This window comes from Camelus dromedarius, chromosome 29 (assembly GCF_036321535.1).
Source record: "Camelus dromedarius isolate mCamDro1 chromosome 29, mCamDro1.pat, whole genome shotgun sequence".
Lineage (NCBI taxonomy): Eukaryota > Metazoa > Chordata > Mammalia > Artiodactyla > Camelidae > Camelus > Camelus dromedarius.
In genome coordinates this window covers 23,469,249-23,485,600 of record NC_087464.1, presented here as the reverse complement: position 1 = coordinate 23,485,600, position 16,352 = coordinate 23,469,249, and the positions used below count along the sequence as shown (strand labels likewise).

At 41.8% G+C, this 16,352-nt stretch overlaps 1 protein-coding gene across 4 annotated transcripts in view; it reads left to right on the top strand.

Annotated features, from left to right (window-relative positions):
- Positions 1-16,352, top strand: part of ARID3B (AT-rich interaction domain 3B) — a 48,036-nt gene that overhangs the window by 11,584 nt on the left and 20,100 nt on the right. For all 4 annotated transcript variants that reach the window (XM_031440839.2, XM_031440838.2, XM_064480703.1 and 1 more), the window contains exons 3-4: positions 15,991-16,062; positions 16,269-16,341. In XM_031440839.2, coding sequence (XP_031296699.2) covers positions 15,991-16,062; positions 16,269-16,341 — 145 coding nt within the window. The remainder of the gene's footprint in view (positions 1-15,990; positions 16,063-16,268; positions 16,342-16,352) is intronic.

Here is a 16,352-nt window from a genome sequence, read left to right as displayed (position 1 = left end):
AGGTTAATTTAATCCATGTCGTTATTAGGACTGATGATACACTTGGACCTATTTCTGCCCTCTAGCTTTGGGTTTCGGTTTAACCCTACTTTTTCTTTGCTTCTTGTTTTCTCTTTTCCTGTATTTTGTTAGTTTGATTGAATTTTCTTTAGTCAATCTTTTTCTCCTTTACTGGTTTAAAAGTTACGCTTTCTGTTTATATTCTTTTATTGGTTACTTTAAGATTTTAACTTTCAGTCTTGACTTTTTACACTACTTTCAAAGAATGTTAGGACCTTAGAGAGTCTAGTTTTAGCTTCTACCTCTCCACTTCCATCTTCTAGTTTATTGTGGCCAGTATTCTAATTTGTTTTAACTCCACGCCCAAATTAGATGGGTTTTTTTTTTCCTTCCAGTCAATATTTATTTAAATTTCTCAACAGGTTTATCCATTTCTTTCCTCACCATTCCTTCTTATATCCCATTCTTTCCCTTTGGGCCCAATCTTCCTTCCTTAGTAACCCTTTTAGCAGAGAACTCATTCTTGGCATGTCTGGGAAAAAAAATTTAACGTATGTCTTTATCTTGCCTTATTCTTGTTCATGGCTTTAGATTCTAGATTGACCATTATTTGCCTTGACACTGGCGGATGTGATTCCATTGTCTCCTAGCAACTGTTTAGCTGTTGAGAAGTCTTTTGTCAGTCTAATTGTCATCATTATGAACCTTTTTCCTCTCTTACAGCTTTAAAATTTTTCTGATTCTGCTATTTTGCACTTGCGTTAGTGTTCTAGGTTTGCACTTACTGTATTTATCCCGCTTAGTCTTCAGTCTGCTCCTTCAACCTGATTTTTGTCTTTTTTGCTTTTTTCTTTGCTGCTATTTTTTACTACTTAATTGTTCTAATAGATGTATTTGAACCTTCTCATTTAGTCTTCTATGTATCTTTTCTTTTATAATGTTATCCCTTTATGTTATTCCCCTGCATTCTGGAATATTTTTACATTCTATTTTCCAATTTCTAATTCTTCAGCTCTGTTTATTCTACTTAATAACTTTTTAAAATGTTTATCTTAATATTGTCTTTAATTTCTATACTTTTTTGACTTTTGAAGTTACAAACTTTTGGGTGTAAGATAGGCTACAAGAATGTTTTGTACAACATGGGGAATATAGCCAATATTTTATAAAAATTGTAAATGGAGTGTAACCTTTAAAAATTGTATAAAATTTTTTTATAAAAAAATGAGATCTTCCTAAACTGCTTAAAAAAAAAAACCTGACTCTTCTTACCATATGGTTTCTATTTCTTCCTTTAGCTCTTTGAACATCTTTAACTTTTTAAAAATCTTGTATTATGGAATTGTTAACATTTTTATTATGGACATCTCATACATACAAAAGAGAGAATGGTAATGAACCACCTGTGTCATTCACCCAGCTTTTAGCAATTACCAACATTCTGCCTTTCTTTAAGCATACTTATTTTAAAGATGCCTTTAGATTATTCTGTTATTACCTCTAATTCTTGGGATGCCAGTTCTCTTGTCCTGTTACACTACCATATGATGGTTTATTTCCTCTTGCAGTGGTTTGTTTTTATTTTTCAATATACACTCATTTTGAGTTGGGGTTTGTTTCCATGGGAGTCCCACGTGCTTTGGATTATGTAAACATTCCTAAGGGGAGTTTTGTTTTCTCCTCTGCTAGGATTCTACAAGTTTAGCTAGTTGCCATTGGTTTAGGGTATGCGAATTTGGAGTCTGCATCTGTGCCTAGTGAGAGCCTGGGTTTCCATTTCTTATGGACCCTCTTTTTCCATGAGGCCCGTAACAGATGGCAAGGTTCCTTGCTACTTCTCCGGGTTGGTGGGCAGTTTTTTAACCCCCAGTTCATAGAGGGTGGAAGCCTAGTCCTTCCTGGCGTCTGGCTTTACACATTTATCTCAGCTCCGGTTCCTGGCACCCTTCTCCCTTGGGGTGTTTAAGTCTCCAGTCCTCAGCCCTCAGCTGTTAAGAACTATATGCAAGTCCCTTCTTCCTTGAGTCCTTCAGCTTCGGTACCTGCTCACTGCTCTCTGATTCCTTCCTGTTTGTTTCTGGCACTGTGGACACTGCTTTCTTTCTTGGTTTCAAGCTTAGCTGTATGTGTAAGGGGGGTAGAGTGTTACATTTTATCTAGTGTATCTAGTGTTTCTAGTGAGGTTTTCTTTGGGCAGGGAGGGAGGTGGTAGAGTTGCTCCATTTCAGAGTATCCCCACTCGTGATTCTGTTTGCTGCTTTGTTTGTGTGTGTATGTTTGTGATTTATAATAGCTTGGACTTTTTTGCCTCTCCTATGCCAGGTATTTGCCATATTTCAGTGTGTGAAGCAGGCCCTGATATTAACCCCTTTACGTGTTTGTTTTAGTTTATCGATGAGGAAAGAAGGGAGAAGCAGGCTGCCTGTAGGCTCACAGCTAGGAAGCTGTGCTGTGAACATGGGCGGTCTGCCTTCGCCGCCCTGTGTCTCTTCCTGGGCTCCCTCTGTTCCAGAGAGAGCAGAGCAAAGATAATCTTTCCTCAGTGCTTTCATTTCTCTAAAAGTAACTTTATTTCTTCTGATTGTCAAATTCTGACTCACTTTAGAAAATGTAAAAATCTGTAAAGGTGAAAATGTAATCACCACAACCACGTAACTTAGATGTAATTAAACATTTTCTTATATTTCCTTTGTGTGTTTTTTAATGCCCATTACAGGCATATTTTTTGATTTGTATACAATTTTATGCCTACCTTCTATCACCTAACAAACCATGAGCAAGTTTTATCATTAAAATTTATTTTAAAGTGTTGTTTTAAAATAGTTTAATTTTTAAAAAACATATTGCAGAAGTTATATTGACTCAAATGATTTTACAAATGCAGAAATACATGAACTAAAAGTCAGACTGGCTTTCCAGGTCATTGTTGTTAACAGTTTGCTCTTTACCTTTTCAGAGCTTGTTTTCTTCACAAATACGTTTGCTTGTTTGTAACAAAAATAGGAGTTCTATAGCTTACTTTTTTACCCAGTATTATGGCTGTCTTCTCATGTGTGTTTATAAAGATCTATTTATTAATGTTTTTAACATCACATCTCAAAATTATGTAAGTAATGTGAATAGATGCTCATGAAAAGTTGAAACAATATAGGAAAATACAGAGAAAAAATTAACAGTTTAAAAAAGCGTGTCTTGTTGCCTACCCTTCCGGCTCCCATCCCAGAGGAGGCCACAGTTAGGCAGGAATCAGCTTCTACGGCTGTTTCTGTGTATTTAGCCACTTAGCGCATAGTCACAGAGTAGACGAGAGTGTGTGTGCTCAGGATAAATACAGGCTGTCTTTGCAGATGCTGTTCAGCCCTTTACCACTGTGTCTGTATTTTCGTGGTAGATTGTTCTAGAAGTTGAATTTGCTGTATCAGAGGGTATAGGTATGTTACTATCTTTTCATATGTTTATTTGCCTTTTGCGTTTGTTCTGTGACTTACTCTGCCTGTACGCTTTGCCTGTTTTTCTTTCTTTTTTTAACTGTAAAAAACAGTTGAGATTTACTGTCCTGACCAATTTTTAAGTGTATAGTACATATTATTAACTGTAAGCACCATGTCGTACAGAAGATCTTTAGAGCTTTTTCATTTTACGTGACCAAGACTTACTGCACCCACTGAACAGCAGCTCATTTCCCCTCCCCCCGACCCCTGGCAACCACCATTCTACTTTTTGCTTCAATGAGTTTAACTACTCTAGTTACGGCATATAAATGGAATCATGCAGTATTTGTCCTTCCGTGAGTGGTTTATTTATTTTATTTACATTTATTTAAATTTTTATTGCAGTGTTTCCATTATTTAGCATGGTACCCTCCAGGTACATCTGTGTTATCACATGTTGCAGGATTTCCTTTTTTTAATGACTGAATAATATTGCACAGAGTGTGTTAACCACATCTTCTTTATCCATCCATCCACTGATAGACACTTAGGTTGATTCTATATCTTGGTTATTGTGAATAATGCTGCAGTGAATGTGAGATTACAGATGTCTTTTCAAGATCTTGACTCCAGTTCTTTTGATTCAATACCCAGAATGGGACTACATCAAAGTAAAGAGTTTCTGCACAGTAAAGGAAACAATTAACAGAGTAAAAATGGCAACCTAGAGAATGGGAGAATACACTTGCAAACCATACATTTGATGAGGGATTCATATCCAAAAGACATAAGGAACTCCTACAACTTGACAGCTAAATAAATAAATAAATAAATAAATAAATAAATAAATAAATAAAAAAAAAATAGCCGAATTAAAAAATGGGCAAAAGATTTGAATAGCTGCTTCTCCAGAGAAGACGTAAATGGCCAGTACTTACATGAAAAGATGCTGAACATCACTAGTCATCAGGGAAATGTTGCCTGTGCTTTTGATGTCATATCGAAGAAATCATTGCCAAGACTGATGCCATGAAACACTCATCCTGTATTTTCTTCCAGGAGCTTTACAGTTTCAGGTCTTATGTCTGTAAGTCTTTAATCATTTTGACTTGATTTGTATGTATGGTGAAATGGGATCCATTTTCATTCTTCGTATGTGGATATCCAGTTTTCCCAACACCATTTGTTGAAGAGACTGTCCTTTCCCCAGTATGTATTTTTGGCATTCTGTCAAAGATGAGTTAACCATATGTGTGTGGGTTTATTTCTAGGCTTTGTATTCTGTTCCATTGGTCTATATGTCTGTCTTTATGCCAGTACCTTACTGTTTTGATTACTGTAGCTTTGTAATATTTTGAAATTAGGAGGTCTGAGGCCTCAGCTTTGTTCTTCTTTCTCAAGATTGTTTTAACTATTTGGGGGTCCTTTGTGGTTCCATATGAATTTTAGAGTTTGTTTTGTTTTGTTTTTTTTCTATTTCGGTTAAAAAATGCTGTTGGGATTTTGATAGGGATTGTATTGAATCTGTAGATCACTTTGGGTAGCATGGACATTCTAACCGTGTTAAGTCTTCCAGTCCATGAACATGAGATGTCTTTCCATTTATCTCTGTCTTCTCTGTTTTCTCTCAGTAGTGGTTTATGGTTTTTAGTCTCCATATGGTTTTTATCTCCTTGGTTAGATTTATTCCTGAGTATTTTATTCTATTTGATGCTATTGTAAATGGGATTGTTTTTCTTAATTTCCTTCTCATATTGTTTTTTGTTAATGTACGGAAACAACTGATTTTCGTATGTTGAGTTTGTATCCTGCAACTTTCTGGAATTCATGTATTAGTTCTAATGGTTTTGTGTGTCTGTGTGTATAATCTTTAGAGTTTTCTACATACAAGAGCATATCATCTGCAAACAGATAATTTTCCTTTTCTCTTTCCAGTTTGGATGTCTTTTCTTTTTCTTGCCTGATTGCTCTAGCTAGGGATTCCAGTATTGTATTAAATAGAAGTGATAGGAGTAGGCATCCTTGCCTTTTTCCTATCTTAGAGGAAGAGCTTTTAGTTTTTCACTGTTAAGTATGTTAGCTGCAGACTTTTCATATATGACCTTTAAAATGTTGAAGTAGTTTTCTTCTATTGCTAGTTTGCTGAGTATTTTTATCATGGGAGGATGTTAAATTTTGTCAAATGCATTTTCTGCATCTGTTGAGATAATCATGTGATTTTTATCCTTTGCTCTGTTGAATGTAGTGTAGCGCTTTGATTGATTTTTGTGTGTTGAATCATCCTTGCATCCCAGGGATCAGTCCTACTTGTCATGGTATATGATCCTTTTAATCTGCTCTTGAATGTGGTTTGCTAGTAGTTTATTAAGGATTTTACGTATATATTCATCAGGTAGTTTTCTTGAAATGGCTTTTTCTGGGTTTGGTATCAGGATAATGCTGGCTTCATAAGATGAATTTAGAAATATTTCCTCCTCTTCAATTTTTGGGAAGAGTTTGGGAAGGGTTGGTGTTAATTTGTCTTTAAATGTTTGGTAGAATTCACTTGTAAAGCATCTAGTCCTGGGCTTTTCTTTGTTGTGAGGGTTTTGATTACTGATTCAGTCTCCTTATTAGTTATAAATCTGTTCAGATTTTCTGTTTCTTCATGATTCAGTCTTGGTAGGTTGTAAGTTTCTAGGAATTTATCCATTTTTTCTAGGTTATCCAGTTAGCTTGCATGTAACTAGTCAGAGCTGTCTCTTATAACCCTTTTTGTTTCTGTGGCATTGTTGTAATGTTTTCTCTTTCACTTCTGAATTATTTTTCTCTTTTTTTCCTTCTTTGTTTAGCTAAAGGTTTTTCAATTTTGTGAATCTTTTCAAAAAACCAACTTAGTTTCGTTGATGCTTTTCTATTCTCTTTTTTGTTTATTTTTGCTCTAATCTTTATTATTTCCTTCTTTCTGCTAACTTTAGGCTTAGTTTGTTCTTCTTTTTCTAGTGCCTTGACGTATAGAGTTAAGTTGTTTATTTGACATCTTTTTTCTTTTTTAATGTATATGTGTTTATTACCAGTATAAACCTCTCTCCTGATACTGCCTTTGCTGCATCCCACGGGTTTTGGTGTGTTGTGTTTTTGTTGCCTTTACCTGTTTTTCTATGCTGTTGTCTTTCTTATTGATCTGTAGTAGCTCTTGTGCATAGCTCTTTGTCTTTATGTTTCAAATATTGTTTAAGTTGTTGGTCTTTCATCTTAATTTGTAGCTCTTTCATCAGGCAGTATAAAATTTTGATGTGGCTAAATCTATTGATCTTTCCCTTTATGGTTTCAGTCATACTTAAAAAGGCCATCCCCTCTGCAGGATTACAAAAAATGTATATTGTTATTATTATTTTATGGTTGTATTTTTATATGTAGATCGTTACTCCATCTAGAATTAATGGGAAGGATGTGAAGTAGGGATCAAACTCTTAAAAAGCAGTGTTAAATGGCTGCACGATGTTCTGTCACATGGATGGCACATTCATATGTTGCCTGTTCCCTTATGGTCACACATATAGGCTGTTTCTAATTTTTTGCTTTTATAAATAAAATTGTACTGTATTTCTAGTTGCTTCCTTAGGGTAGATTCATAGAACAGAATTACAAGATCAGAAGGAAACTAAGAAAGTAAGGCTGTCACAAGCAGGGACTTGAAGGTGCACTGTCTGCATCTGATTGTCAACTCCACTCTTGGGTCACTTTGCAGCTTCTTCAAGTCACTTCCTTATGCCTTAATTTTTCTCATCTGAAAAAATGAGGGTAATAATAGTACCCACCTCAGAGCATTGTGCTGAGGTTTAAATGTTTAATACACATAAAACACTGGAACTGGGCACATAGTAAATGCCCGATTATTATGTTACTGCTGCTGCTGCTGTTTTTATTGTGATGGGCATTTTAAGGCAGGTGACTTTCAGAAAAGGTCATGCCATTTTTATATTTCGCTATGGGAATATAGGAGATCCCATTGCCCCAACCCTTGTTATCATTGAATATTATCATTTTTTTAAAGCTTTGCTAAGTTTAGGTACGAATAACAGGCTCCTTTTTTGCTGAATCGTGGGGTGGGGGTGGGAGGATGCGCACTCTTTTATCCTCTTGAACCTTAAAATTAAACTGCTTTCTTTAGAAAATGGCTTATATTGCCTTCTAGGTTCCTTTTATGGAGTTGTATTTTAGCACTCAAAGCCCACCTCTGCTTTTAAGTATGTGATTTTCCTCCCAAATTCATCACTTAGGCTGCAGTGACTCTCAGAAGTTTGTTCTTGTAGCTTATTCTTCAGGTGCTGACATTCATTTGAGCCCTTACCATCTGCCAGGCCCTGTGCCAGGTACACAGGCCTCACAGAGGAGTAAGTTGCTGTCCACATTCAAGACACTCAGCCTGGGGCACGGGGACAGGGCGGGGCAGCTGGCATCAGAGTTGGAGCGTGTACAGCATAGTGCCACCCCCAGGCTGGGGGTGTGGGGTTGGAAGCAGGCCTAGAGAAGCTCTCAAAACTGTAAACAGGGCTGGCTTTTAATACGAAGTGCAACTGTGTTCTGCCTGAGGGGACTTGCTCTGTGGAACCTCAAACTTGACTTTTTTCTTTTTCACTTTATAAAATAATTCATCATGGCATTTTTTAATGCATTCTTCCTATGCATTTAAAATATGTAGTTTGAAGAAAAGAAATTTTATGAAACTTTCCTGAAGCACTGACGTTGGGCGGGCTTCCCAACCTCGGGTCTTGGTCTCCCCTCCTGTCAGAGAGGGTCGGGTGAGAGCTTCTTGCGTTCGGCTCTCCAGCGCTGAGCCCCCCGAGCTGTGTGCTGTGAAGGGCTGTCAGCAGCCATTACGGAGGTTCAGGTGGTAGGTAGCTCACGGCGGAATACGCAGTACTATCAGCTCAAATTCCGGAGGGACAGGGGGCTGGGCCTTTCCTCAGTGGCGCTGAGGCTTAGACTTGGCCGGGCCAGTTCACTCTGTGGCATAGAGGTGTCCTCATCACCAACAGTGCGTTTTAGTTTTTCTTCCTCCTTTTGTAGGAACACCTCATTTCTGGGCAGTCTTCTTGGTTATTTCTTGAAGTGACTGTGTGCCTAGATGGAAAAGTAGGATTGCCACCTCTTCCTCCACCCCCACCCCCACCCTTTCTCCGTTCCTGCTTTATCAGAAAAGGGCCCCTTGGCTCTTTTTCCAAGCCACCGAGTTTGAATTGATCTTTGTTGCCAGTAAGAGATAGGGAGGTGCTTTCGGGTTCCTGCTAAAGTTACCTGACAGCGGAAGGTGTGCATCTGATAATTATAACTCTAGTGCTTCCAAGGCCTGAGCGGTTGAGCTAAGAGCAGTAATCCTGATCTTATCAGGAGGGTTTTGTAGTCCAACAGTGTTGGTTATAACAGTATCTGTTTTACTTCCTGGGGCTCCTCTCTCCTCTTAGGATTTGCTTATAATCCTGCCCATTACCCCCTTGTGCATGTCTCATTACCTCCTGGGATCAGTTAAAACTGGTGGGAAGGCAATGATGTTTTTCTTTTCTTCCTCCCAGGATCTGGGATTTGGACTTTTAACGTCACAGCATCATCAGCCCGTCCAGCAGTAGTCACAAGCGTGGCACAGGTAGCACCTACGGAGCCACAGGGCTGACTCAGGAAAAGATAGTTTACAGCTTATTTAAAAAATAGCAACAATACTAACAACAGCAAGATTCATCCTGAAGACTTTTGTTACATTTTGTATTTCAGAGTTATTAACTAGGATCCATGAGCTTGGGATCAGCCCTTTGAAGTTTAGTGATTTAACTAATGACTACTTTTGAGGTCAGGTCCTAGGAATTTGCCCAGATATGAGCCTTAGGTGGAATTCAGAATCTATTAGGTTATGGAGCATAGACAGAAGGAAAACATGACTGTTCTGTGTCTTCAGAGAACACTCAAGAATCTCTATAAAAGTTGTAGCGTCTGTGATGGTGTTCTAAGGACGGTAGTTTCTTAGAGGTTTCAGAATATGGGGAGCTCAAGTGAAGAGTCAGTAGCTTAGCTTCTGTGCTTTAAATCTGAAGGAAAGGGTTAACTCTTGCCTTGGGGAGGAGTGAGGAATGGGAACTAAAATTGCTTTGGACATCTGAGCTGTGCTTTAATAAGATATTCCAGGTGGTCAAGGAGTAATCCTAAAATAGCCTAGATACTTAATTGCTTTTAAAGTCAGGCGCTTCTGTCTCTGGGGAGGTACAGCTCTAAGGAATGCAGTGCTGGCTCCTAAGATCTTAGAGGCGTGGTCTGGCTTGGCCTTTTTTTTTTCCCCCAAATCCCAGTAAAAAGAGAGGCCCAAGGTAGCTTTCTTGGGTCAGGAGACGCTGGTTAGATGTCTCCCTTTCTCCTCACTACAAGTTTGGCGATGAGCCTCTGGCTCCTGCTGCTGCCAGCTGCCATACCTGGCTTCCTCCAGGGCTGTGGGATTGGTCTTGGCAACCACCCATACACCCCAGAGACAGTGATCTCTCTTCATTAGTGCTCAAAGGCTTCCTGCTTGATCCCCTACCTAATGTCTCTCCATTTCCATCAGAACCTACCTTTCTCACTATAAGATTCAGATTCATCCTTCTCTCTCTTTCATCCCCTCATTCCAGATCCAGTTGATTCTCTGACTTAGGAGCTCTGACATTTCTCCCTGGTTCTACTGCTTCTCCCCCGCCCCCACCCGCCGCACCCCCGCCTCTACCCAGATTCTCAGTGTGAGCTACTGCATAGCTGGCCAGCCCCAGTGCTGGCTTTCCCTCTCAAGTCTTCACTACTGTTTACAGAAGTAATATATTGACATTGTAAATCATTACTGAGGAACATGAACAATGTATTTTATTAGAAGAATAGTCATACTCCTCTCTTACTTGAAAGACTAAATATTGTGACAGTGTCAGTTCACTAAATTATTCTATAATTTCGGTGCAATCTCAATTTTCTTTGTTGATGGAGAGAGAGGTGGGGAGAGCAAGTGATCCATCTTGACAAGTGATTCAAATGTTAATTTAGAAAAAAATAAACAGTTTTTTATGATTGTCTCCCTCCCCGTTAGACTGTAACCTCCAGGAAGTCAGAGGCTCTTACCTCTCTTCTTTTTTCCTTGGAACGTTTCGCAGTATCAGTATCAGGTATATCCTAGTGATCAAATACCTGTATGTGAATCAATAAAATGAAAACATTGAAAAGTGAAAATCCTCTGTAATTCCAGTCTGATTAGGTGTCTACATACATTTGTGTGTGTATGTTATATTTTTTCAACAAAAAAGGGCCATTAAAATCATCCAAAATACTGATTTAATCACTTTTTTTTTTGGTTCACAGAACACCCACTGCCTCCCCCCTTCACGGTTCAGAGTTTAAATTTCCTTCTGGTATTCAAGGCATTTCACAGCCTGTTTCCACCTTAACTATTCAGACTTGCATCCTCCCTGCCAAAACATGCCTTGTTTATCCCCCACTTCATGCTCATTGAGACTGTAAATCTCTCAGCCCATTCTTCTAGGCCCCCTTCATCTCCACCTGTGAGCTGCCTCCTTTCTTCCACCTCCTGGGCACTTTGTGTTTTGGTACTTTGGCTTGCTCTGCTTGTTAAATGCAGTTTGTGTCTACCACGGAGTTGTGGTAGTGGGCACCACGTCTCTTGTCCCTCTCAGCATTCTCAGCAAGTTGCTTAGTGCTCTGCCTGGGGTGGTTCTCAGGAAGTCAGCGCTGGATGAATTTGTCATAGGCTCTTTGCTTCTCAGGACAGAATTGGCCCCCGGGGGCCCTCTCATCCGGGCCTCTGTCATGTTGGATTCCACACTGTGACATCCCAGATAGATGGTCTTCTACGAGCGAGAAGATGCCAGCCTCCTGAGAAGGCCCACTCCATTGTTGGGCAGTTCTGATGGTTAGGAAAGTCCTAATCGACCTGAAATCCCCCTGCTGATTTCTGCCCAGTGAAGACTTCTGTCTTCTGGGGCTTTAGAGAGAAAAGGAGAGGAAATAAAAAGACAGCACTGCTTCCTCTTCTGCAAGGCAGCCTTGTAGATTTTCAAGGATAATGAATCCATTTCCCCTTTTCGATCTTCCACGGTTGAGGTGTTGAGGAAGCACTACTTACACTTTGAGTAACAGTCAAATTAGACTTTGGTTGTTTTTTTGAAGGCCTTTTATGTGCATGTTGGGGTGCTAGGGCCGTATTCTTCTGGTCCCCTCAGAGACATAACCCACCTGTATCTTTCTCTACTGAGAGGAAGGCAGGGGCTCCTCTTACCCAAGGTGCTCTGTTTTGGAGGTAGTGGAAAAGGTTAGCAATTCTTGCTCCAGAGGCCCCAGATAAGTCTCCTGGGCTGGCACTGTGTGAGGGCTGGTTTTCTGTTTGCCTGCACCTCCTGGATGAGTCGAAGCCAATGAGAAGAATCAGGGAGGAGGAGAAGCTCCCATTCACAGGCGCCTCCTGAGGCCAAGACGTGGCCTTGTGGGCACTCTGTGCACACAGGGCTTTCTTCTGCTTTCCTTCCCTCTCCCCCTTCGTGATGCCCCCACCCAGACCACTTTGTACTGTTCTTTCAATCCACGAGGCAGCATGGTGTGACAGAGCCAGGCAGGCCCAGGTTTCAGCACTGGTGCTGCCACTTAGAAGCTCTGAGACCATGGGCAGATAAGTAACTTGCTCTTTGAGCCATTGTTTTCCCGTCTCCAAATAACCACCTCAACATTGTACAATTAAGTGAGAAATGCGTGGGGAGCTCTGGCCCGGTCCTTGCTACGCAGATGCATAAACACTAGCTTCCTGCGCCCCTTTCTCCTTCCCCTGACCTTCTTTCACTACCAATTTTGAGAGATTTAAAGGCAAAATACTCTGTGGCCCCCTTGGGGAGAATGAGCTGACTGTGGATATAGTAGCCAAAGCTAATCTTGGGTGGGTATTTGGGAGCAAACTGTCAGTTTCCTGTGAGCTCCTGGTGAGATCAAAGTGGTTAAAGGGGCTTCTCAAGTAGGAGAGGCTGAGAAGGTTGTAAATGGCAGTTAGTGGCCGCTCTGCCTACTGTCTCTCGTGCACATTTCTGGGCTGTTGAGCACTGCTGCCTGCTACCCGCAGGGAACAAAGCCCGTAGACTTGTATGTGGCAACCCTTCAACTGAAATGCTTTTCTCGGGGACCCCTCTTGACCCCTGAACTGTTGAGTTGGCTCTTTTGGGGTGTGTTTTCCCCATACCTGCCACTACTGCTCCCTACTTTTCTCCATCACTACAGTCTCAGTCAGCCACACTCAACATTCAAGAAAAAAATCATTTCTGGGCTGGTAACTCTCCAGCAGTCATGCCCACACCCTGTTGATAGGCCAAGAAACTTCCTGCACAGAAACTTGAAGTGCGTAAGTGAGCTGTAGTTTTACAGCAGTTGATTCGAGTTAAGAACCAAGAGAATAATTGCTGAAGCCTATAATCTTCCCAGTGAAAGGAGGAGGGGAGAACAGAGGCGTCATGGGGCTGGGGGTCCCATGGGGAAGCCCATCCCTGTCTTTCAGCAGACATGTCAGTGCTTTTTATGTGCTGGGGGCTGGGGATACCCTGTCATGATGCTTACAGACTGGGGACAGAGACAGAACACAAGGTGACACAGCCCAGAGGAGAAAGACGCTGGTGGGCATAGGCAGGAGGCTTCCTGGAGGAAACGGCATTCCAGCTGGACTGTGGTTCAGGGCGGGCAGGGCTCCGGAATTACTCTCACCTCAGCCAGAAAATCCTGTGAAGCTGGGTCGAAGTTTAACTGCCCCGAGACAAAGTAATGCAAAGAGAGTGGACATTTCCCCGTCAGCCCCAGTGAATGTTTTAAACTAAGTAATGACCCAATCTTGCCTTGAACAGAAGAAAACACCTTCATTCACGGACAACTCTTTTCCTGTGTTTTCTTTAAGTCATAACTGACATTCTTATCTGTGGAATGGGTCCAACAGTGGGATTACTGAAAAACTGTAGTGTCTTGTTTGCATCCTGTTCTGACAAGTGTCCTGTCTTGTGTGGTCACTGAGCTAGGGCCATTCCAGGCTAAAATCCCATCTTTAAGCAGATTTTTAATCTGAGTGTTTCAAACTTAGTGGGCTGTGGCGAGTGCACTATCTGACCACTGTCCCTGTGCTGTAGTTTGTAGCTGGTGAGAGCAAAGGGGTCATGACAGCCCCCACTCCCATCCTACGAGGAGGCGTTCTCCTCTGTTCCCCTCTGTTCCCGGAGCCTCGCACCCAGGTGTTTATTTTCACACGTAGTCACACCCTGGTGGCACTGGCCTGCTTGTTTTTACACTTCTCTCCTGCTGTGGAAAGCCCTGTCTGAGATTCTAGGTTGTGGATTCTGTCCTCCCCACCCAACTGAGTGTTAAATAGTTTCTGAGTGAGCATTCAGAGCGCCTGGATGTTACCGTGATTTGTAAAACACAGTGTTTTCATCTCTCTTGGCGACCAATAGAGAAAAAAATCGAGTTGGGAACTGAGCTGCCTCAGTAAACAGCTGACATAACAGAAGCAGCAATGATCCCCCGTTAAATGTCTTTCAGCCAATAGGGGCTCCTGGGTAATTGACTTTCCAGCAGGAATTACTGGCTCAAATGAAATCACTGGGCATTAGGGTGACCTGCTACAGCCTTTGAAAGGGGACTGTAACTCTGTCTGGTTTTGCTGACCTGACAGGCATAATTCATCTTGATTATTCATTGTGCTAGTTGCCACCAGATTTCTGTTGACTGTAATTACAACATGGGGATGGGTTTTAGCTTTTTTTTTTTTTTTTTTTAAAGATAGTGTTCCTTCTGCTTGGCTGTTGGCCTCCCTGAGCTGAAGGTGCTGTGGGAAGATTTCTGCAGCATCTGCCTGGGGAGACGATGAGCACACAGTCAGATAGCATTTCCTGAGCACTTCCTTACACAAGTCTCTTACTAGATAAGCAGGGAAACAACTTGATGTAGCCTGTTTCATGTCAACTGACAGGGTGCCACTTCTTAGTTATACTTCCGTGTGTGCTAAATCGCTGCTCTCAGAAAGTGGGTCTATATCTCAGAGCCAGCTTTGTGTGGGGGAAGCAAAGTGTGGTCCCAAAATATAACTGAATAATACCTCCTGCTTTCAGGCAAACTTTAACTAAAAGGGGCAGTGGGAGAGAATGGAATTAGCCCAGGCTTTCATTTTATTGACACAGTTTTACGAGATCCCTGTGCAGTCCAAAGAATGTCCTCCCGAGAAACCTCTGCTCCCTAACCCCTGATATTCCTCCCCAGCCACTTACACACCCCAGCCAGCTGGGAGGCACATGCGTGTGCTCGTGCATGTGGGTGCGCCTGTGGTCCTGGGGGAGAAATGAGAGAGTGATCGGCTCAGTGTGTCCAGTCCATCCACTGGGTCCTCCCCTGACCGGTGGGGCAGGGTGAACGGGTGACGTCTGCTCTGGCATGTCATCCTCCCCACTAGCAGAGGGCTTTGTGGGCTGTCCTGTATGACACATGTTTCTGTATGTTTTCGGAAGAGGTGCTTCACTGGTTCACATAACTAGTTCATGCCTTTTCACAATGATTATAGTTCATTAAGCATTCACTGGGGCCTGGTAAGTATCAGGCAGTGTGCTTGCACTGGAGGTACAGAGATGAATGATACACTTGGCTCCCGAGGAGCTTACGGTACATGGGGATGACAGATAATTCTATGAGATTGTAAGCTTGAGATGTGCAGAGAGTACTTCCAGAGTACTTATGCAGCCAGGTGTGAAGGGAAGGCTTCCCACAGAAGATGGTGCCTGATATGAGGAGTAAGAGTTACCCGACTGAATGAAGGTAGGAAGTAGATTTCAAGAACATAACACAGAAGCGTATTTGCACTTCCTCCAGTTCAGTTGAATGGTGTTAGTTTAACCTAATCAATTAAATTAGATTTTTATTATTTCTCTAATGAAAAGGAACTCCACCCTAGTGGCAGAGTCTCTGTACCTTGGGAATAATCTCAGGCCCTGGTGCCCTCGTATCACTAGGTAGTTCTGATCACTAGAGGTGGAGCTTCTAGTGGTGAAGCTTGGCTGGGACAGCACAAGATCTTTGAGATCTTTGAGGTGTTTTTCCTGCTCCCTCTATCTTCCACTTAGAATGCCGTGTGGGAAGCCAGGCGAGGTATCTTCACAACATACCGTATAATATACAACAAACACACCATAAAACATACGAACATATGCCATACAGAATCTGAAGAAAAACGGTACATCTCAGAGTGATGGCTTCCGGAAGATCAGCTAGGGATGAGCAGTTCTCAGAAAACTGGGCCTTTGTGTCCTCCTCCTCCTCCAGGATCAGGTATAAGTACCACCCACCCACCTCCAGCAGACAGAGATGATTCTTCCACCTGACTCGCTCTGGTTCTGGAACCATAATTGAAAGAATAAAAGCAAGATGTGGCAGAGGGAGCCAGGAGAGCATGGTTGCTAAGGATCTTCATCTGCACCCTGAATGACTGCCTTGCCCGCTTTCACTCTGTCCTACTCTCTTCTGAACTCTGTGCTTTGTTCCCCTTTAGAATGGTGGTTTGGCCTGGAGTGATGATGCGGATGGAGGCCGGGGAAGAGAGATCTCTCGAGATTTTGCCAAGGTCTGTAACGTTCCCTTTGTGATAATGAAAGGGGCAGTTCTGCAGTGGGTTGTTGTATCTGATCCCCAAGGAATAAGGAGAGGAGTGGCCTATGAGACTCATTTGTAGTCACTCCGATGGCTGTGTATCTCTGGTATAGGACTTCCTGCATAAGATGTAATTTTTCACTGTGCTTTTTTTTTCCCCTGGGGGGATCGGGATTGCAGCTATATGAACTGGATGGTGATCCGGAAAGGAAAGAGTTCCTGGACGACCTCTTCGTCTTTATGCAGAAGAGGGGTGAGTGTGCA